General features: G+C 51.3%; 1 protein-coding gene across 1 annotated transcript in view; it reads left to right on the top strand.

Annotated features, from left to right (window-relative positions):
• Positions 1-23,554, top strand: part of ATP6V0D1 (ATPase H+ transporting V0 subunit d1) — a 98,088-nt gene that overhangs the window by 53,543 nt on the left and 20,991 nt on the right. Inside the window, exon 3 of the mRNA XM_029052010.2 lies at positions 22,811-22,989. Coding sequence (XP_028907843.1) covers positions 22,811-22,989 — 179 coding nt within the window. The remainder of the gene's footprint in view (positions 1-22,810; positions 22,990-23,554) is intronic.

Here is a 23,554-nt window from a genome sequence, read left to right as displayed (position 1 = left end):
ACTCTCCTCACCCGCTCCTATCTACTGGCACTCTTCACTCCTCCCAAGTGGGGATTGAGGCTGTGAGCTCCATGTGGGACAACCTGATGACCTTATATCTATGCTAGCGCTTAGAACAGCGCTCGGTACATAGTAAGCACTTAACAAATACAATTATTATTATTATTATTAAATGTAAAGTGGGATAAAATGGGTGGGTAGCCATAAGGCATCTATTAGATCCAGAGGGAGGTGGACAACCATTGGAGGGTTTTGTCAGTCATATTTATTGAGCGTTTACTAAGCACTAAGCACTTGGGAGAGTAATAATAAACAGACACATTCCCTGCCCACAACGAGCTTTTAGGAGACGTGTCCTGAGTGATGTTTCAGGAAGATGATCCAGGCAGCAATATGGACTGAGGCTGAAGTCAGGTGAGACCAGTGAGGAGACTGATAGTCTAATCATGATCTGATGAGCACTTGAAGCCAGGGTAGTGGCTGGATGGGTGGAGAAGAAGAGGCGGATCCATGAAATGTTTGGAGAAAGGTTTGGCAGATTTTGGCTGGAATTCTGGTTGTGAGGGCAGAATGACAGCAGAGAGCCGAGGATGGCATGGCAGTTGTGAGCTTCGGCCACAAGGAGGATAGTGGTGGTGTCAGCGGAGGTGGGGAGATTGAAAGGAGGAAAGGTGAGAAGTTCAATTTTGGACATGTTGAGTTTGAGGTGTCAGCAGGTCATCGGCGTGGAGACATGGGGGAGCGGTCAGGGCAGGAAAGGTAGATCTGTGAGTTATCCATTCCGCAGAGCTTCAGCTATCATCTCTATGCAGGGGAGCTCTTGAAGAGCATGGGTGTTGAGGGAGAAGGGCAAAGGTTTCAGCAGAGAGCCTTGCAGGATGGCCACGGTAAAAGGGAGATGAAAGGGGAGCCAGCTAAGGAAACAGAAGGAGCTGTCAGAGAGGTAGAAGAAGAACTAGGAAAAGAGCGAGTCAGTGAAACACAGATCAGGTCACGTTCTAAGGAGATGGGGAGTGATCCAGGGGAACGAAGGCAGCCGCGAAGTCTAGGAGGATTAAGCTGGGGTAGAGCCCGTTGGATGTAGCTAGGTGAAGGTCATTAGTAACTTTGAGGGTGCTGTCTCAGTGAAGCTAAACTGATGCAGATCTGACTCATGGGTTAAGAGAGTGGAGGAGAGGAAATCAAGGCAGTGAGCATCTGCAGCCTCCTCAAGGAGTTTGGGCAGGGAAAGGAGGAGGGAGTCAGGGCAGTATCTGAAGGGGTCTGTGGTATCCAGAGATGGGTTTTTTTTTAGTATAGGGAAGACTTGAGTATGTCTTGAAGGCAGAAGGGAAGGAATCATCTGAGAGTGAGAGGTTGAAGATCACGATGAGGGAGGGCAAAGGGAGGGAGCAAGTGTTTTTAAGAGATGAGAGGAAATAGGGTAGAGTGAGTTAGAGTTAGCAAGCTGGAGAGCTCACCTTGGGAAACAGCTGGGAACGCAAAGAAAGTGGAGAAGGGAGTAGTTGAGCCGATGGCAAAGTGAGGCAGTGACTGAGAGAAGTTGACACCTGATGGTTTTTATTTTCCCACTAGAGTAGTTGGTGAACTCATTATGGGGTGGGAGTTGAGGGTGGGTACCAGCCAGTCAGAACTTCATTGTGGTGAGAGCCCTAAAGGCCACAACCTAAGGCCTGGGTTTGGCCAGCGGGGCAATGGAGCACTCCCTAGTGGCTTGGGGGCCACAGCCTCAGCTGGCCATGGACCCTAGTAGGTGTGCTGGCCAGGGGCCTGCCCTGCCTTATGGGGAGCCTGTTTATGAGTTTTATCTGGTTTTGTCATAGATGGAACCTGGCTTAGTTATCAGTGACGCTCATGGCCGAGGCTCTGGTGGGAAGGACAGGGGAATAGGGGCACTGCCCCCAACTGAACTAGAAGGCTGTTCTGAAATGGAATCATCTGCTGCATTCGAGCAGGCTCCACTTGTGGGAGTGGTAGTCCTGCTTGCCTCAGGAATCTCGGCTGCTGTAACTGTACCCCAAGTCTTCCTGGGTTGACGCCACCCAAAGGCCAGCTGTTGGGACGAGGATGAATAGTCAGAGGGGGAGGGGACAGTGAGGCAGACTCCTTGGGTTTCAGTTCCCCCTCTGATTCACCTGTGACCTCTCCCCTCTCCTGCTTCCAAGGAGAATGCAGACTCTAGTGGCCAGGAGGAAAGACAGGGCATGATGTGATGGGAGAAACATAAAGTGGATAGTTAAAGAGGCGTCGGCTACCCTTGGATAGTATGTAGATCTCAGTCGATCAGGCAGTAGTTTTTTTGAGTGCTGACTCAGGACAGAGCACTGTACTAAGTGTTTGGGAGAGTACAGAAGAGTTAGTAGGCCCAATTCCTGACCTTTCATTCAGTCTTATTGAGTGCTTACTGTGTGCAAAGCACTTTACCAAGCGCTTGGGAGAGTAGAGTATAACAATAAACAGATACTTTCCCTGCCCACAGTGAGCTTACAGTCTGGAGGGGGAGGCAGACATTATTAAATAGATTTTAGCTACGTACATAAGTGCTGTGGGGCTGGGAGAGGGGAATGAGTGAAAGGAGCAGGTCAGGGCAATGTAGAAGAGAGTGGGAGGAAAGGAGGGCTTAGTCACAGAAGGCCCCATGGAGGAGCTGTGCCTTTGATAAGACTTTGAAGCGGGGGAGAGTAATTGCCTGCCCCTGACCTCCAGGGGCGTACGGTCTAGCTGGGGAGACAGACATATCAATTCCAGGCACCAGGGCAACAACGGAGTTTCAAGATTTCATTGTCCGTGCATTTCATCCGTCACTTTGGCCTTTTTCAGCTGTGACCCAGCATGCTGAGCGAATCACCTTCATGCTGACTTGGATGGGAGTCTCCAGGCCAGGAGCTGCCTCTTCAGTTACAATCAGAGGAGCCAGGGTGCTGGAAAGTCCCCAGCCCCTTACAAAGTTGGCCAGTCTTTCCAGGGCTCAGAGAGCCCTTGGACATAAGCGTGTGTGTGTGTGTGTGTGTGTGTGTGTGTGTCTTTGTCTGCCTGTGTGTATGGGTACAGCTCCTTTCCTCCTGCCAAAGCCTCACATGGACTGAGATGAGCTTGCACTTCCTTCACTGCCACTTGCCCCCGACTGGGTGGGAAGTCTGAGATGATTTTTTGGGCCCTGAGATTGTGCCCAAAGACAAGGGCAACCACAGGGGCCTGAAGTCAGTGGGTACTGAGCATGCCTGGGCTTGGGGAGAGCAGTTCCCAGCTTCCCAAATAATGATGGTAAATAATAATAATAATAATCTTGGTATTTTTAAAGTCCTTACTTGGTGCAAAGCACTGTGCTAAACACTGGGATGGATGCAAGTTAATCAGATTGGACACAATCCCTATCCCACCTGGGCCTCCCAGTCTAATGGAGAAGGAGAACGGGTATTGAATCCCCATTTTACAGTTGAGGAAACTGAGTCACAGAGAAGTGAAGTGACTTGGCTGGCTGTTCTGGTGACCCAAGCTGGAGGAGCAACCAGAGACAGCCTGCTCGCCGAGACCCCGGGTGTGCGCCGTTGCATAGAGGGGCCACGGCCCAACCCACCTCACTGGGTTTTAGGCTTTGCCATGTACACAAGTCTATGTAATTACAATAGAAAGGCAAAGTCTTCCCCCGTGCTTTCTTAACCAAGTCACCTGCCAGCGGCGTCTTCTGGGCACGGCCCCGTTCGGTTCAGCAATTAGAGGGACAACTTCCCCATTTTTACAAGCGTATTCAGTTAATAGAGCAGACTGTGGGGCAGGGACCTGTTTCGATGGCAGTTTACAGCCCTGAATCATGCAGCCTGTTCCATTGATCAGGGGGATGGCTGTTGCAGGTGGCCTTTGTTTGCCTTTCACCTCTTTCCTGGTTACTTGGACACACACACTGGGGCTGGGTCCTCTGCTGAACTCTTCCGATGCGAAGAAGCCCAGGGTACTGAATTCCCCCTAGGATTGCCTAGGAGGTCCAGATCTTGAGCCTTCCCTTCTCCCCCAGGTGCCCTAGTGTGTGTCTACAAGTGAACAGTTTTTCTATGCCTGTCAAGTTGGTCAGGGCTCCTTTCTCCAGGTCGGCTGTTCGTCTCGGGGCAGCTGCCAGGTTGCACAAGATCGTGGGAGCTGGCAGCAGGAAGGGTGCTTTTGGCCCAGAGCAGGGACACTTGAGCCTGCAACAGTCCCCATGCTTCTGGATGCCCTACCCAAAAGAGGCCTGGCTTGATCGGCCTCCTCTGCCCAGGTCTGTCTCCCTCAGGCGGTGGCAGCAGCAGCAGTCAGTCAGTCAGTCGTATTTCTTGAGCACTTACTATGTGCAGAGCACTGTACTAAGTGCTTGGGAGAGTACAATATCAACAGTAGAACAGACTCATTCCCTGCCTACAACGAGCTTACAATCTAAAGGGGGAGACAGACATTAAATAAATGAATTACAGATATGTACATAAGTGCTGAGGGTTTGGGAGCAGGGGATGAATGAAGAGAGCAAGTCAGGGTGACACAGAAGGGAGAGGGAGAAGAGGAAAGGAGGGCTTAGTCAGGGAAGGCCTCTCGGAGGAGCTGTGCCTTCAATAAGGCTTTGAAGGTGGGGAGAGTCATTATCGGATTTGAGGAGGGAGGGTGTTCCAGGCCAGAGGCGGACTTGGGCGAGAGGTCAGCGGTGAGATAGATGAGATGGAGGTACAGTGAGAAGGTTAGCATCAGAGGAGCAAAGTGTGCAGGCTGGGTTGTAGTAGGAGACAGTAGTAGGAGTAGGAGAATGGAGAGGTGAGGTAGGAGGGGGCCAGGTGAAAGTGATTGGACAAACACGGTAGTGATTTGGATGGAGAGGAAAGGGGGGATTGTCGTGAAGGCCAGACCGACGGGATTTAGTAATGGATTGAATATGTGAGTTAAATGAGAGAGAGGAGTCAAGGATAATGCCAAGGTCAGAGGCTTGTGAGACAGGAAGGATGGTGGTGCCATCTACAGTGATGGGAAAGTCAGAGGGAGGACAGGATTTGGGTGAGAAGATAAGCAGTTCTTCTGTTTTAGACATGTTACTTTTGAGGTGACAGGAGGCTATCCAAGTAGAGATGTCTTGAAGGCAGGAGGAAATGTGAGACTGCAGAGAAAGAGAGAGAGATAGATCAGTGCTGGAGATGTAGATTTGGGTATCATCTGCATAGAGGTGGTAGTTGAAGCCATGGGGGCGAATGAGTTTTGCAAGGGAGTGTGTGTAATGGAGAATAGAAGGGGACCCAGAACAGAACCTTGAGGGGCACCCACAGTTAGAGGGTGGGAGGCAGGGGAGGAGCCTGCAAAAGAGACTGAGAATGAGCGGCCAGAGAGATGGGAAGAGAACCAGAGGAAGTGTGTCAGTGAAGCTGAGATTGGATAATGTTTCCAGGAGAAGGGGGTGGTCGACAGTGTTGAAGGCAGCTGAGAGGTAGAGGAGGATTAGGATGGAGTAGAGGCCGACAGATTTGGCAAGGAGATCATTTGTGATCTTTTGAGAGGGTAGTTTCTGTGGTATGACAGGGACAGAAGCCAGATTGGAGCGGGTCAAGGAGTATTTCAGACACCTTGAAATGCTTGGGTAAGGCAGAACTTTGAGATCTGGGCTTGTCTTTTCCCAGCTGGAAACCACCGTGTGTGTCTCTCTGTCTCTATCTCCCTGACTCTCTCTCTTTCTCTCTCTCTCTCTCTCCCCACTCCTTCCCCCACCCCTCAAAAAAGCACCGCACCAGTGCAGGGAGCTCAGCTGCCAAACCCTACATGCCCTCCTAATTGGAGAGATTAGAGAAGCAGTGTGGCTTAGTGCAAAGAGCACGGGCTTGGGAGTCAGAGGTCATGGGTTCTAATCCCAGCTCTGCCACTTGTCAGCTGTGTGACTTTGGGCAAGTCACTTTACTTCTCTGTGCCTCAGTTACCTCATCTGTAAGATGGGGATAAAGACTGTGAGCCCCAAGTGGGACAACCTGATTACCTTGTGTCTACCCCAGTACTTAGAACAGTGTTTGGCACATAGTAAGCGCTTAACAAATGCCATCATCATCATCATTATTATTATTATTATTCACTCCCCTCAGGATCATGTTTCCAGGTTTCTGTTTCCAGTAGAAGAGCCCCATGATTCCTTTAGCTTCCTGACTGGTCTTTAAACAAGGTAATCCTCCTTCATAAGGGGAACCCTGACCTCAGGAACCATATCTCAGATCATATGGAGAGCTCTTCCAGGTGTGGCGAGACCCAAACTTCAAGGAGAGCTTAACCAGAGGAGTCCTCTTTCCTCTCCCTCATCTCTCTGCTTAATGATTTGACTGGGGAGATCTGTCTTCTCCTCCATTTATCTCCATTAGGTTTGACTCCCCCCCTTCTTGACTATGAGCCTGTTGTGGGCAGGGATTGTCTCTCTCTGTTGTTGAATTGTAATTTCCAAGTGCTTAGTACAGTGCTCTGCACACAGTAGGCACTCGATAAATACGATTGAATGAATGAATGACTGGGGGAACCTGGCCTAAAGTTTTTGGTCTGACTGAGTCTGCCTTTCTGTCCCGTCCCATCCCAGCCTCCTTTTACTAATTGGACTAATGGAGACCATGGCAGACTCTTCATCATAGATGTCTGGAGAAAGTGATCTCACCTGGGGTCTTCCACCATTCCTGCTCTCTGCCCCCAAGACTGTTGTCCTCGGGACTCCAAAGAACCCTGGCTCATGTCTGCAGCGATGACCTGGGCCATGAACACATGACCCTTCTGCTTCCCCCACCTTGCTTTTCTACCAGGAAGAAGCCACTTTAGCACTGTAGCTTGGTCTTACACCTAAGCCTTTACATGATGTCTTAATTTGCCAGGGGTTTTGTGTTACCTTCCTGGTTAATCCTTTCATCACAGGGTGGAGCATAGGAAAGAGGGGCATCCCCATTGAGGACCAGAACTGGTGAAAGGCTTCAGGGTCAAGATTAGAACTGAGTCTGAAGCTCTTAGGTCAGCCTCCCTCTCTCCCCTGCTTTTTCTCCCCACACCCCTTTCTCGGTGCCTCTGCCTCTCCAGAGTCCCTGACCTTCAGGTCTTTACCTTCTGCCAGGAATAATCAGTCAAGTGGTAGTTTTAATTGAGCCCTTACCTTGCACAGAGTACTGTACTATGCACTGGCTGAGTACAATAGAATTAGGAGACATGATCCCTGCCCTCAAGGATCTTACAGTCTAGCTGGGGAGGCAGACACTAAAATAAATTACAGATAGGAGGAAGTAATAAAGTATATAAAATATGTACAAAAGTGTCACAGGGTGTTTTGAGTACTTAAGTGCTTAGGTGGGGTGGGAGTGTTGAAGTAGCAGTTGGGGAGGATATCAGGTGGGGAGATTAAAAATTAATTTGGGGAAGGCCTCCTGGAGGAGATGTGATTTCAGAAGAGCTCTGAAGATGGGGAGAGCTGTAGTCTTTCAAATATGAAGGGAAAGGGAATTCCAGGCAGAGGGGAGGATGTGAGCAAGAGGTTGGAGCGGGAAAGACAAGACTGAGGCATAGCGAGTAGGTTGGCTTGAGAGGAACGAAGATTGTGAGCTAGGGTGTAGTTGGAGAGGAGATTAGATAGAGGAGGGAGAGAGCTGGTTGAGTGCTCTAAATCCAGTGGTCAGGAGTTTCTGCCTGGTGCAGAGAGGAATGATTTTTGAGGATGGCAAAGGTGTGTGTGGCCAGGAGTTTTGGAAAAATTGAAGTATGGACTGGAGAGGGGAAAGGTTAGAGGGCAAGGAGAACGATGAGGAGGCTGATTTATTTAGTAGACTGTATGGGATTTGACAAAAGCCTGGAGCAGCCTGGCTTAGTGGAAAGAGCATGGGCCTGGGAATCAGAGGACCTGGGTTCTAATCCCAGTTCTTCCAGTTGCCCACTGCATGACCTTGGGCAAGTCACATTACTTCTCTGTGTCTTACTTTCCTCATCTGAAAAATGGGGATTCAGTGCCTGTTCTCCCTCCTACTTAGACTGTGAGCCCCATGTGGGACAGGGAATATGTCCAATCTGATTAACTTGCATCCACCCTAATGTTTAGAATAGTGCTTAACACATAAGTGCTTAACAAAAATAACAATAATAATCAGGGTGGTGGACATTGGGGTGGGGAGGAAGGGAAAGATCCTGGAAATGTTGTGGAGGAAAAACCGACAGAATTTAGCAACAGAATGAATGTGAAGGTTGAAAGAGAAAAAGGAGTCAAGGATAATGTCACGTTTGCAGGCTTCAGAGATGGGGAAGATGGTCATATGGGCAACTGGAATGGGGAAAATTAGGAGGAGAGGATTTTTGAGGGAAGAAGGAGAGTTCAGTTTTGTACATATTGAGCTTGAGGTGCCAGTTGGACATCCTTGTAGAAGTGTCTTAGGGGCAGGAGGAAATGTGAGATTAGCGGAAAGGAGAGTGGTCAGGACAAGTGAGAAAGATCTGGGAGTCTTCCACACAGAGATGGTAGGTGAAGCTGTGAGAGAGGATAAACTCCCCAAGGGAATGAGTTTAAGTGGAGAAGAGAAGGGGGCCCAGACTGAGCCTTGAGGGGGGATCCCCAGTTAAGGGGTGGGAGGCAGAAGAAGAGCTGGCAAAGGAGACTGAGACTGTTGGAGGAAAACCAGGAGAGAATGGTCAGAAAAACCAAGGTTAGAGAGTTTTTCTAGGAGAAGGGATGGTCTGCATTGTCGAATGCAGTTCAGAGGTTAAGGTGGGTAGGACAGAGTAGAACCCGTTTGGCTTGGCAAAGAGGGGGTCAGTTATTTGTCACTTGGGAGTGAGGGCCCACAGTAGAGTGATGGGGGCAGAATCCACCTTGTAGGGGGTTGTGAAGGGAGTTTGAGGTGAGCTAGTGGAGGCAGTGAGTGTGGACAGCCTGTTGGGAGGAGTTTGGCCAGGAATAACAATGATAATTTAGTAATTTTGTTATTTTAGCACTTATTAAGTGCCAGGCACTGTACTAAGCGCTGGGGTGGATACAAGCAAATCAGGTTGGACACAGGCCCACGTGGGGCTCACACTCAATCCCCATTTTACAGATGAGGTAACTGAGGCACAGAGAAGTTAAGTGACTTGCCCAAGGTCACACAGCAGACCAGCCCATTGTTGGGTAGGGATTGTCTCTATCTGTTGTTGAATTGTACTTTCCAAGCACTTAGTACAGTGCTCTGCACACAGTAAGAGCTCAATAAATACGATTGAATGAATGAATGAAGTCGCGGTCCTGGGATTAGAACCTATGACCTTCTGACTCCCAGGCCCGTGCACTAGCCACTACATCATGAATGGGAGCAGAGAGATGGGGAAATTGCTGTGGGGTATGGTGGGGTCCAGATAAGGCTTTTTTTTTTTTAAGGATTGGGTAGAAGTGGGTATGTTTGAAGGCATAAGGGCAAAGAGCCATGAGAAAGTGAATGGTTGAAGCTTCTGGGAGGCCTCCCTGGTCCCTCCAGATCTCATCTGCACACTGTCAGCCTGGTGAGTCAAGAGGCCATGTTCTACAACCCTTCTGTGGACAGGAGCTGCTTTTCTTATCAGGGAATGGCTCTGCCAGATTCTGGTTCTTTCTGTTACAACTTCGTATTTGAAAGGGGGCAATGGCAGTTGTGAAATCTGAGTTGAAACACAAGTGAGGGACTGTTGGGTGGTTAGTGTTTACAGGGATATGAGCTCAAGGGCACCAGCAGGTATTAAGTGTACTTGAAGCAGTGAAACCACTTCCTGAATTCACCAAATCTATATTGACTTGTGGGATGGAAGTGTTTTTGGGCAGGCCTCAGTGTTCCCTTCCCCGTGAGCTCTGTAGAGGTTTTTGTCTCAGTTGCGGCTTGCCTTAAGGAGAGAACTCTCTGTCCTGTTTTGTTTCCCCTGCTGCCTTCTAGATTGTGTCTTTACTGAAATCAGTGGCTGGCCAGAAGTAATCCCAGCACTGACCTGATCCAACAAGAGCTGTGCGGAGGTTGGGCCGTGGGCTTGGCTCAGCGGTCTGATCGGTGTTGGGCATCGGGATGGCCTTCCAGCCCTGACCTCTCAGCCAGAGCAGATTTAAAGCGCAACACAGTGCCCGCTCCTCTCCATCTCCCTAGAGACCCATTGATCAAAAGCCTGTGGAATACCACCTTTCCCACCCAGCATGGCCTGGGGAAGGTGGTGGACTGGGAGTGAGTCCTCTTGGTTTCTTTCTATTCTTGACTCTGCCTCTGGATCTTGCCCCATGACCTTGGCTGGTCTCTGAGTAGACCGTGATACCTGAGACCCTTTGCATGAACTGGAGCTCCTGAGGAGGTTGTAGACTTCTTGGCCCCAGCAGGGTGGCACACAATAGCTCCCTGCTGCTCTTCTGACTCCTGCCACACCTCATGCCCATCTCTTCTTCCTTTTAAGATCCCTTAAATTCTGTTTACCCTTTGGGCGCTGCTGATTCCCCCCCCACACACACACACACACCCCCACACCCCATTTGAAACAGAGAAAGACACTGTTCTGCCTCCACCTGGGCCACGATCCAAGTTGGGAATTCCCAGCCTCAGTTATAGCCTTGATCTGGGTCTGCTTCCTGCTCCTTGAAAAGTGGTTGCCACTCGGGCTGGCTAACCAGGCTCCTGCCTCTCATCACCATTTCCCTGCAGGGATGCCAGCCTGACCCAAGCCTTTTCTAGCTTGAGTCCAGGTGTCTATCCCTCAGCATCCCAGCACACAGGGTCTCCCAACCAATCAATGAGATGCACAATACAACAGAATTAGCAGACATGTTTCCTGCCCCACCAGCTGAGCTTACAGTCTAGAGGGACTCTCTTTCTTGACCCCCACTGGATGGTGGGAGGAAGTAGTGCGCAAGACCCAGAAGATCTTCAGGAAGAGTCTGTCGCCAGGGTGAGGGGAGGTAGTGTGAACCGAGGGGGACTTGGCAATTTTCTTGACTCTGGGAGCAAGGAGGAACAGCCTTCTATCCAAATGGCCCGGGAGACCCTAGCCCTGGTTCTGCCCAGCTTCTAACAACTTGATCATGGCCCTTTCCCTCCCTCCTCCCATCATGCCGCTCCCCTGGCCTTATCAGCCTGATGTCGGGCAGGCTCAACTGCAAGGTGGAAAGAAGAAACTCACATATGGCTAGTGGCCTTGGGTGACCTCACCCAAAATCTGGTCAGCTACCGAGCTCTAGCTGGCTTGGGTTTCCTAGAGCTGGGGAGAACCCTGGCCAGCTGGTGGGATTAGGAGCCTCTCCCTAGAGCTGGCCCTGCCCTGGGCCAGGCAAAGGCAACAGGAAGAAGCTCTGGTCTGGGCCCCATGAGCCTGAGCCAGAGGAGCAGACAGACAGCGGAGGTGGGGCCCCAGTCAGCCCTCCTTCCATCGGGCCACCTGGAGTGATACATGAAGCAGTGAGCAGCTGAGAGCAGTTGGCTTCGGGTGCTGCAGGCCTCTGAGTCATCTGTTCCATCTCCCCTGAGAAGGAATGTGGCCTGGCATCAATGGAGAGACTGCGTTGCTTAGTTAGCAGATCGTCCCTCCACCGGTCATTGCTGAATCAAGCAGAGCTGAGGTTAGAAGATTGAGTGGGAAGGGACTGGGAGGAACTGGAACAGCTGGACTGTGCCTGGCAGCTCTCCAGGAAGCTGACCGGAAGGCCAACCGCTGGGCCTCACCCTGGGTAACTCTAGGTCCCAAATGAAGTTGCCACGGTGGTGTTCCAGCCTAATAGGCTGGGGAGGGTGAATCTAGCAGGGGGAAATGAGGGCATTTGGGAGGGGAACCTCAGCCAACCCAGACCCCAGCCCTTTGGGTCCTGACTCCAACCAACTTGTGCCATGGATAGAGTTAAGCCTTCTCCCCACACTCTGAATGGGTTTAGGGCTGGGGTTTGCTGGAGAGGAGGCAGTGCCTGGGATGCTGCCTGGCCTGGGTGGTGCCTACCCTGGAGACCAGCACACAGATGTGTGAATATGCTTGGCCCATGGTTGGCACTACTCCTCCGGAAATGTCATCCAGGCCTTCACTTGACCTTACCGAATCTGGAACTTGAGTCCCAGAGCTCAGTCAGGGCCAGAGTCAAGGGTTTATCATGGTCCAGGGTTTCTGGTTTAGAGGAGGGGCCACGTAGGGGAAGCTGGCCTTCAGAGATGCAGCCTGGGGAATGACCCTCCCTGCCCAAGCTCCTTGTTTTGCCACTGGCTTGGTCCCTAAACCAAAGGTCCCTGTCCTAGTGAAGCTGGGGCCTCGGGAGGCCTCCCTGTTCCTGGTGGTCTTGGGGGAGAGCAGCTTGGTCGGGGGGAATGGATGGTTCAGGGCAAGGAGGAGTTGCTGGAGCAACCCCAGCCCCGCGTCCTGCCTGAGCAGGCAGTGTGCCAGGATGTCAGCGGCAGCTGTTTCCGGGCCATCGGGCTGGGTTGCCAGAGAATTTGGACAAGCTCCTGGGGCACCCAGGGCTGGGATGAGTGCCTTGTCTGGTCACATAGCAGGGTGATTTACAGGGCAGGCAGCCGGGACCCGAGACTGAGGGCAGGAACTGCTGTGACCAACCACTCCCATGCCCCATTCCAGTCTGGGGATCGAAGGAGGGGATCAGGGTCTTTATGTCAGCTCAGCAGGCAGGCAGTAGGTATTGTACTTTCCCAAGCACTTAGAGAAGCAGAGTGACTTAGTGGAAAGAGCACAGGCATGGGAGTCAGAGGATGTGGATTCTAATTCTGGCTCCGCCACTTGTCTGCTGTGTGAACTTGGGCAAGCCACTTCACTTCTCTGGGCCTCAGTTACCTCATCTGTAAAATGGGGATTTAAGACTGTGAGCCCCATGTGGGACAACCTGATTAGCTTGTATCTACCCCAGAGCTTAGAGCAGTGCTTGGCACATAGTAAGCGCTTAGCAAATGCCATAATTATTATTATTATTACAGTGCTCTGCACACAGTAAGCACTCAATAAATACGATTGACTAACTCCTCTCCCACCTCCATTCCTCCCCACCCTGGTTCCAAACTGATCAGCCCAGTTGCCTCTGGAGGCCCATATCTTGCCCACTTTTCTGCGGGGAGCGGAGGGCCATTCAGCCAGTCAAACAATCAGGGATATTTGGGGAGCAACAGCTGAGTACAAACCACTGAGCTAAGCTCTTCGGAGAGGCCCACAGAAACAAGTCATGGGTTCCCTGCTCTCAAGGAGTTTCCAGTCAAATGGAGAGGGATGTGTTCAGTGGCAGAGCCTCTGGGGCTGCCCTGCAAGGTATTCGGCCTCCCAGAGAACCCCAAGATGCCCAGTGTTGGGCAGAGCTGCAGAGCTGTATTCTCTCGGAGGAGCTGCTCAAGAATCAGAGCTGCTGCCAAGCAAAATCACAGTCTTGTATTTGCCTGTCCTCTGAGTTGACCCAGAAGACTGCGGGACCTGCCAGGGAGGCCTCTGGGAAACTCTGTGGGCAAAGAAGTGCCCCAGCCTACAGAGGAGTGGTGGATTGGCCCAAGGTTGGCACCCATCCCTGGTACCTCTGGGGCTTTAGCTGGAACCTGTAGATGGGGGTGGGAGTTTCTCTCGTGAACTTCAGGTATTGGGCCTTGGCGGACATCCTTCCCTTTTCCTGTTGAGAGGGCAGGGGCTGCTTCCGAGGTGCTTCGGGAAGGCCAGCAAGTGGGACTTGGGGTCAGAGACAGGTGGGGACAGACAATCACCTGGAGCCCACAGGAAGCACAGGATCTGGCTAGGCTAGGGCTGGTTGGCAAGACTAAAGAAGAATAAGCTGCTTGAGTTGGCCAGAAGGGATATGACAAGGAATCTGGGGCCCCGGCTGCCATCTGTTAAGGGGAGTTGGGGGTGGGGCAAGTCAGGCTGGGCTTCCTCTCAGCAAATGACCATATCCTGTGAGACTGCTCTTTTGGGGATACCACAGATAGCCTCAGGTTTGAGGAGAGCTGCCTGGGGTGGTCAATTGCTGACTGGGTAGCATTTTCCCCTCAATCCCCAGATTCCAGGGCTGCCCTCTAGGAGAGGTCAGAGACAGATGGACAGAGGGCTGGCTGCTTCTTGAGCCAGGAGGCTACTGACCCTGGCCATAGTGACTCTGACTTTGGCAGCCATGAGTGATTTAAACATAATTGGTGTTGCTCTGTGTGTCCACAGCTGGAGATGAAATGACCACGTGTCTCGGGGAGCCTCCAAGGGAGTGTGAAGCCAGACCGTGGAATCTTCCCTCAGTCTGTGGGGACCACAAAGCTGTGATTGGGCCAGCCAGACTGTCCCTCAGAGCAGTCTGCCATGGCTGCTGGGGGCTCCCACCGGAGACAGGGCCGAGTGCCCGGGACGGGACGGTGTATGGGTCTAAATTTAGGCTCTCTTTGTACCCTGCGTCCTTCTCATCCTCCCCCTCTTTCTCAGGGTTTGAGTCTGCTTTAGGTTTTAGTTTAAGGGAGTTGGACTCTGGATCCCTTTGGTAGATTTGTGTCCTGTCCAAGGCCCAGTACAGTATAGAAGTATAGTGGGGCTCAGTATTCTTTCCAAAAGCATTGCTAGAGAAGTCTGTTGATTGGGTCCAGAGCCACATGCTTTTTTCTACCATTGTCTACTTCATCTGCACATGGGGGCTAGCTGGCTCGCTTGCTACTCACCCTGGGACAGGCAGTGTGGTCCGCTGATCAGAGCAGCGGCCTGGAGGCTCTTGGGACTGCAGACAGTTAATGAGGGACTTTGACCCTGGCAGCCCCACCCCTTGTGGGGGAGATAGCCTGGTGGCCCTTCAGGTGGGATTTCAGCTCAGCCCCACTTGAATATGGTTGTTGAATATTGACGGAGTCCCATGGGGCTAGGCCAGGCATTGTTGGGACTCTCTGCCGCAGACAAGGGGGACAAAGATAAAATTGTTCTCTGGGGAGGAAGAAAGCGACTCTTCTCTACAGCTCTAAAGAGGCATTTTCTCCTTGTGTTGAGTACCGCCAATCAGGAGGAATCTTCCAGCTCCCTCCTTTTTTCCCTGGGCTCACAGTGCAGAATGTAAAACCAATCCATTTCCCATCCAGCCTCTGGCCCTGGTTCTAGCCTTGGAAATTTGGAAGGCACGGTTGGTTATGGACCTTCAACTTGAATGGAAGGCCACGACAACCATGACAGTGGCAGGGAGCACCTGGGGGTGGGTTTTTTGTTTTCTTTTTTCAAATGGTATTTGTTAAGTGCTTACTATGTGCCACGTTTTGTACTAAGCGCTGGGGTAGATACAAGATAATCCATTTGGACACAGTCCATGTTCCACATGGGCCTCAGTCTTAATCCCTATTTTACAGATGAAGTTACTGAGACACAGAGAAGTGAAGTGACTTGCCCAAGTTCATGCAGCAGACAAGTCATGGAGCTGGGATTAGAACCCAGGTCTTCCTGACTCCCAGGCCTGTGCTCTATCCACTAGGCCATGCTACTTCTGTTGTAATAAGGGGATGGAGCAATTGTGCTGGCTGGCTTGGAGCTGAGGGAGGGGAGATCTGGAGCAGTGTCAGAGGAGAGCTAGGGACTTGGCTGTGGGAAAGGGGTCCTGAAAGAAGCAGATGGGAATGACCTGAAGAAGGAAGTGGCCACAGCTTTGAGCATGATGGGCATCAAGGAGATAGGGGTGAGATTGAGAAATGGCAGGATTAGGGAAAGACCAGAAGAGGGGCACAAAACTCCAATTTCTGTTCTGACTCCTGTCCTCTCTGGTCCCTGAAATCTGGGCCTTCTCCCGGAGAGCTATCCCCAAGGGGAAGCCCCACAGGCATGTTCTGACCTAAGCCCCTGAGGTGTGTTAATGGGGCCATGCTGCTGGCCTGGCAGAAAGATGTCACAGTCCAAGGTGTCTGAATCAGTCCTGAACAGAGGAGTCAGGCAGAGGGGAGGAGAGTGAGCCAAGCTCCACGGACAACCTCTATATGCTCTGGTGAAAGAACTCCATTGCACTGCATCCCAGGTAGACTCTTCCCTCTTGGCCCTCTGCACGCCACTCATACAGTCAGACAGACTAATAATAATAATAATTGTGGTATTTTTTAAGTGCTTATTTTATGCCAGGCACTCTACTAAGTGCTGGGGTGGATACAAACAAATGGTGTTGGACACAGTCCCTGTCCCACATGGGACTCACAATCTCAATCCCCATTTTACAGATGAGGTAACTGAGGCACAGAGAAGTGAAGTGACTTGCCCGAGGTCACGCAGCAGACAAGTGGCGTAGCCGGGATTAGAACACATGACCTTCTGGCTCTCAGGCCCATGCTCTATCCGGGTGGAAGAGGGACTGTGTCCAATCCTATTAGCTTGTATCTACCTCAGAGTTTAACGCAGTGCTCGACACATAGTAAGTGCTTATCAAATATTATTATTACACCCCCTCCTTGCCTATTCTTTTCCCCTTAATTCAGTCCAGCATAGTCCTGACTCATGAATGTTAAAGACATAGAGCTGGACCAAAGCCGTCAAGTCCAGAATCCCCACTTCTCCCCGCCAATTCTCGCAAAGCTACTCCCTCACTATTTCAGCCTGTTGGAGTGACACTGTGACACCTAGTATAGAGGAAGCAGCACCCCATTCCCAGCAATGAGGCCACCACATGGGCCCCAAACCACTGCACACAAGCAGGAGCAGTGCTCAGAAGATCAGTCCAGCCACTTCCGGATCAACCGGGGCTCCCTTCTGATCCCACCTGAACCTGGCCTGAACTGGGATGCTACAGTCGAAAGTTCTGGAAGGCTGGGGGCTTCCCACCTGAGCAGGGCTCCTGTGTGGCTCCTTGTGTTCACCAGGCCTGACAACCCTCTTTACTGCCTTCTTCCCAACTTCAGTCTTCTGCTGCATCACGTCTTCCTCCGAGAGAATCTCTCTGGGGTCCCTCCGATCGTGCTGAGTGCCCGTTCACCTCGATGTAATTATTCTACACCCATATCAGAAATGAAATCACAAAAGCCAATCATAAGCCAGTGATCACAACCCGGGCTCCTCATTGACTTGGGCCTCCGAGTGGGGCTCTGTTGGTTCTAGGGTTGGGGCCCTCTGGCTGCAGGTTCTTTCCTAGTTGGAGAGAGCTACCTAGATGGAGGGGTGTCACCCTGATCACTCAGAGCGCTGGGTCTGGATGGGGATGGGAGCCCGGGGGGTCGCGAGGAGATGGCTCTGCTAATCCATTGGGATTTTGGAATTCCCTCTTATCACTGTGGTGACTGCAGTTCTGGGATAGAGGCTTTATGGCCCAGAGTCTTCCATCTTTCCCGCTGGCCTATTTTTCCAAGTGTTACAGGCTGCCTCTGGGCTGAAACCTGAGTATTTGCTCTCACCCCCAAGTTGAGAAATCTCCAGGGACTCTGTTGGGAGCAGCTGGCCTGCCCTTTGCCCTGATTTCTGGAGTTGGGGGTGGGCTGGGGAAGAAGCCAGGGGAGGGGTAAGGGAAAGAGCTAAAATGTCTACACTCGCTTCTGCCTTCTCACTGATTGGGCTTTGTTTTTCTCCATTGGCCTGAATATAATAATTTGGAATATGCCCAGTTTGAGATGTTAGGGCTCATCCAGATTTTGCCCTTGGGATGTCAGTTATGACATTCAGATCTGGTTCCATCAACTGAGAAGCAGTGTGGTCTAGAGGATAGAGCCCAGGCCTGGGAATCAGAAGGACATGGGTTCTAATCCCAGCTCTGCCACTTACCTGCTGTGTGACCTTGGGCAAATAACTTAACTTTTCTGTGCCTCAGTTCACCTATCTGTAAAATGGGGATTAATTCTGTGAGCCTCATGTGGTACATGGATTGCGTCCAATGTGATTTTTTTTTGTATCTACCCCAGCACTCAGTACAATACCTGGCACACAGTAAGTGCTTAAAAAATACCATAAAAAAAACCCCAGAACAACTGACATTCTTCTCCTCCTCCTCCGATCACACCCACCACCATCCAGCTACCCAATCAATCAATCCATCAGTGGTACTTATTGAGCACTTACCGTGGTCCAAGCACCATACTAAGGCTGGGGAAAGTACAATACAATAGAGTTGGTAGACACGATTCCTGCCAACAAGGATCTTATAGTCTAGAGGGGGAGTCAGACATTCAAGTAAATTACAGTTATGCACATAAGTGCCGTGGGGCTGGGGTGAATGTCAAGTGCCTATAGTGTACAGAACTAATGCATAGGCAATGCAGAAGGGAGAGCGAATAGTCAAAGTGAGGGCTTAAGCAGGGAAGGTCTTTTGGAGGAAGTGTGATTTTAGAAGGGCTTTGAAGGTGGGGAGAGCAGTGGTCTGTTAGATATGAAGATGAGGGAGTTCCAGGCCAGAGGGAGGACATGAATAAGGGGTCAGTAGCGAGACAGACAAGATTAGGGTACAGTGAGTAGGCTGGCATTAGAGGAGCAAAGTGTGTGGGCTGGGTTGTAGTAGGAGATCAGTTAGGCAAGGTAGGAGGAGACAAGTTGATTGAGTGCTTTAAAGCCAGTGATAAGTAGTTTCTGTTTAATACAACCATGGGAGGTTTTTGAGAAGGAGGGAGTTGTGGACTGTTTTTCTTTTTTTTTAAAAAAAAGCTATCTGGACAGCAGAGTGAAGTATGAATTGGAGACGGGCGAGACAGGAGGCAGGGAGGTGAGCGAAGAGGTTGATGTAGTAGTCAAGGTGGGAAATAACTCCTTGGATCAATGTGGCAGCAGTCTGGATGGAGAGAAAGAGATGTATTCTAGAGATGCTGTGAAGGTAGAACCGACAGTATATTGCGACAGACTGAATATGCAGGTTGAATGAGAAATGAGTCAAGGATAATGCCAAAGTTATAGGTTTGTGAGGTGGAGGATGGTGGTGTTGTCTATGGTGATAGGAAAATGAGGGGAAGGACAAGGTTCGAGTGAGAAGATGAGGAGTTCTGTTTTGGATATATTACGTTAGAGGAGTTGATAGAACATCCAAATAGAGGTATCCTGACAGCAGGAGGAAATGTGAGTCTGCAGAGGACAGAGGTCAGGACTGGAGAGGTGCATTTGGAAATCATCTGCAGGTATGGTAGTAGAAGCCGTGAGAGTGAATAAGTTCTCCAAGGGAGTGGGTATAGCTGGAGAATAGAAGAGGATCCAGAACTGAGCTTTGAGGCACCCCCACAGATAGAGGGTCGGAGGCATAGAAGGAGCCTGCCAAAGAGACTGAGAATGAGCGGTCAGAGAGATTGGAGGAGAACCAGGAGAGAAGAATGTCAATGAAGCCAAAGTTAGATAAAGTTTCCAGGAGAAGGGGGTGGTCCATGTGTTGAAAGGCAGCTGAGCGATCAAGGAGGGTTAGGAAGGAGTAGAGGTTGTTGGATTTGGTGAAGAGGAGGTCATTGGTGACCTTAAAGAAGATCATTTCTGTGGAGTGGAGGAGATAGAAGTCAAATTGCAGGGAGTCAAGGAGGGAAATGAAGGAGAGAAAGTAGAGGCAGGGGTTGTAAACAACTTGCTCAAGGAATTTGGAAAGGAATGGTAGGAAGGAAGGCAATAACTGGAAGATACCATGGGGTCAAAGGAGGGTTTATTTAGAATAGGGGATTGCATGGGCATGTTTGAAAGGAGTGGGGGAGGAGCAGTTGAAGATGGCAGCCAGGGAGGGAAGGAGGGAGGAGGAAAGTGTTTTAATAAGGTGTGAAGGGATGGGTCAGAGGCACAGGTGGAGGAGGGAGATTTTTTAAGACAAGGTGGAAGATTTCCTCTTTGGATACTGTTGGGAGGGATTGGAGACCCAATCAGGGGGCAAGAAGAGGGTGGAACTGGAGCGGTGCAGGAGAGATTTTGGGGAGATCACATCTGATACTTTCAGTTTTATCAATGAAATAGGTGATTAGAGGCAAGAGATGGGGAAGATGGGAGTAGAGTGGGAGCTTGAGGAGGGAGCTGAAACTTTGAAACAGCAGGCCCGAGCAGGGGCCATGGGAATCAATAACGATGGAGGAATATTGTTTCTGGGTTGGGGAGAGGGCAGAGTTAAAGCAGGTGAAACAGCTTGAGTTGGATGGAGTCAGCCTAGTATCTGGATTTCCAAATGGGTCATGATGACTTTGGAAAATTGGAGAGGGTCAAGAGATTGGAGATCTCTGTGGGTCAGTGGGACTGCCCCCTGTCTAAACCTGGAGTTCTAACTCCAACAACCAGGTGTGTGGCTGAAAATGCTGGACGGGGAGCTGAGGGTCATACTTATTATCGTATTTGTAAAGTGCTTGCTATGTGCCAGTCACTGTACTATGCTCTGGGGTGGATACAAGCAAATTGGGAAGGACACAGTCCCTGTCCTACGTGGGGCTCACAGTCTCAATCCCCATTTTACAGATGCAGTAACTGAGGCACAGAGAAGTGAATTGACTTGACCAAGGTCACACAGCAGACAAGTGGCAGAGCTGGGAATAGAACCCATGACCTCCTGACTTCCAGGCCAGTGCTCTATCCACTACGCCATGCTGCTCTGTGACTCCTGCCATCACCCTCCCCTTCCCTTCATCCTCCTCCTCCATCTCTTTCTCCCTCCTCTCCTCTTTTGACTACATAAGCATATCTCCTCCTTCCACTAAACTGGTCTCTGGAAACATCCCCCTCTGGGTGCCTTGGTACAGAGAGTGTTGCCGCTAGATTCTGTTGGCCTCTTATTCTCTGACTCTGGAGAAAGCAGTGGAGCTATTTGGCTTGTCATGTCTCATTGGAACAGTAATTACTGTTTATTGCTGCTGAGTCTATTCTTTTGGGGATGGTTACATATGGTTTCCTTGTCAGATTGCTCACCCTTTCGCCGGGTCGGGCTGACGGGCCGCCCGCCCAGGGGAAAGCCTGGATTTACATTTTGTCTGGTGGTCAGTACCACGGTACATTTGCCTCTTTGGCCCACCTCAGGAGAGGAGGATATTAGACTGTGTCTCTGAATCACCGTCAGCGGTTCCCCCAGGCTGGCCTGTTCTGGGCTGGGTCTGGTGCAGGCACATCTGCTCCCTCTCTCTATCGCCTCCTGAGAGGACTCCTGGGTCACATGACTTCAGGGAAGGCTACTGGGCCAGCTGCTTGGGAAGTCTGAGGGGATGACTGGGTTTGGTCTCGCCCCCTTCCCTCTCTTTCCCCTCCAGCTCTGGGCGGCGGGGAGGAGAGGGGGGTGAGTGCAAATCCAGAGACTGGTGCTGGCTATCAGTCCCCAAGGCCTTCGGGCAGAAGTTGGGTGATTGCTGGGGGTTAGGAACCAGTCTGCTGTGCCCCTTCCTGGGCCCCCTGACCCCCACCTCTGCCCCTGAGGGATTGACCGTCAGGAGGATGGACAAGGGGGAAGAGGACCAGCTGTTGGGAATGGGGAAGGAAAAGAGGGGAACTGATTAGGGCAAGCCCCCAGCATACCTATATCTTGCTGGAGTTGCCTGTGGCTCCTGTCTCAAAGCTGATGGTGGTTGGAGCACTGGATCTGGCCAGTCTTTTGATAGAACAACCACAGGGCTAAGCCTGGGCCCCTGGAATAGGGGGAGGAGTGGTCTGGGAAGGCCGAGAGAAGCCACATTTTACCTCTCAGGTTTCTTTGTTCTCTGCAAATCCTTCAGCTCTCTAAACCTCTGCAGTGTTTTGCATTTGCCCAGGGGCTGGCATCTGGTACCCTAAGTGCCTTGTCGGCCTTTCCTCCTCATTTGGTCAGGATTCTTCTCCCAGTTTCAGGCAAGCCAAGCCCGGTGACTCTGCCTTCTACCCTCGCTGTGGCTTCCCTCTCCCTCCCCGCCTCGTCCCCCCACCCCCCACCCCGCCGCCGCCAAAAGCCTGGATGCTGAATCTCCAGAGGCTGCCACCTTCCAAGCACTGCGTGGTATCCCGTGCAGATGACTGAATGTGGTTGCACTGGGGAGGGGCTGGGCCCAGTAGGATTCCCAGTAGAGCCAGGCCCAGAGAAGCTCAGTGTCTCACCCAGGGCAGGTTGTCAGGACAGGTGGCTGCACAGGGCCCTTGACTGGGGGGAGTCGTTCCTAGGGGGACCCACAGAAGTGAGCGGTCTGATGGCAAAGCTGATCTTTGCCCCTTAGGATCCAGGCAATCACTCAGTCAATCAATGAATGATTTGCTCAATCAAACACACATTGTGTGAACAGAACACTGTTCCAAGAGCTTGGGAGAGGACAGTATAACACAGTTGGTCAACATCTTCCCTGCCCCCAGGAGCTTACCATCTAGATCTGGGCAGTGAAGGCAATAGGCATGACCCCGGTGTCACCTTTAAGGAGCCACTTTCCATTCTGGAGAACCTGAGCCATGAGGAACCTCTGGTCTGGGAATGTGGGCTTTGCAGGTGTCTCAATTCCTTTTTTTTTTTTTTATGGTATTTAGGTGCTTACTTTGTACCAGGCACTGTACTAAGGCCTGGGGTTGATACAAGCTAACCAGGTTGGACACAGCCCATGCCCCACATGGGGCTCACAGTCTTAATCCCCATTTTACAGATGAGGTAACTGGGGCACAGAGAAGTGAAGTGATTTGCCCAGGATCACATAGCAGACAAGTGGTGGAAAGGGATCCCTAGCCTCTTGGGACTTCCACCTGGAGCTCCAGGAGCTTCAACTGGAGTTGTTTGAAAGAACAAAAGTATTGTACCACCTACCTGGAGTTCCACTGCTCTCATCTCCTTCCTTCCATTTAGCTTCTGTTGGCAGAGGCTCCAGACTGACCTGGAAGAGGAGCCACAAACCAAAGTCATTTTTTCAGACCCACCAAATGTCTGGAGCCGGCCTTGCAAGTGCTGGGAAAAACTGGTTCTTACTCCCTGAGTCAGTCCATCGAGAGGTGCCTGCCTGCTCCTTCTCTCTCCTAACGGTTCTAACACCAAACATGTGTGACTTTGTCCCCCGCCCTGCAGGTACAGTTATATGATCGACAATGTCATCCTGCTCATCACAGGCACCCTGCACCAGCGCTCCATTGCTGAGCTAGTGCCCAAGTGCCACCCTCTGGGCAGCTTTGAACAGATGGAGGCTGTGAACATCGCCCAGACACCAGCTGAGCTCTACAACGCCATCCTAGTGGACACTCCCCTTGGTGAGTCGTGCCAGCAGGCAGTGCTGTTCCCCTCCCGCCCCTTGGCAGGGTATCTGCTAGGCCTGGGAATTTTGGGGGACACTAGGACGGAGGCCTCTCAGGGTGTGAGGGGCTAGGTTTTAGAGGGATGTCTGCCAAGGATCTCCAGTCACTGCCGTGGGCCCTAGACCTTTGTAAGCAGTCTCCTTAGGTTCCCTCCTGCCTACAGCGATAGGTCTGGGGCCCATGGGACAGTCTTCTTCCAGAAACCACAGTGAGTCGGGCAGGGAGGGGGCACTGGGGAGTATGGGGAGGTGGGGAAGGTTGCTTGGGATGTCAGCACCAAGTGACAGATCTCTGCACAATCCCTCAGCCTGTTTTGCAGTCACACTGTTGCCCCAGGAGTTGGGCTAGGTGCAGAGAAGCTTTGTGTGAGATTTCCAGGCAGACCTGGTCTCTTAAGATCTGGGAGGTGAAGGTGAGGGTGATGGGAGCAACCCCGGTTTCATTCAAGGAGCAACTCCTCCCCTGCCATCTGGAAGAAGCCCATGGGTCCGAGGTTGTGTGGTCTTTATGGGCTGCCCAG

Source organism: Ornithorhynchus anatinus, chromosome X1 (genome assembly GCF_004115215.2).
Source record: "Ornithorhynchus anatinus isolate Pmale09 chromosome X1, mOrnAna1.pri.v4, whole genome shotgun sequence".
In the NCBI taxonomy this organism is placed as follows: domain Eukaryota; kingdom Metazoa; phylum Chordata; class Mammalia; order Monotremata; family Ornithorhynchidae; genus Ornithorhynchus; species Ornithorhynchus anatinus.
The sequence above is the reverse complement of the archived record's forward strand: the minus strand, read 5'-3'. Positions and strand labels throughout refer to the sequence as shown.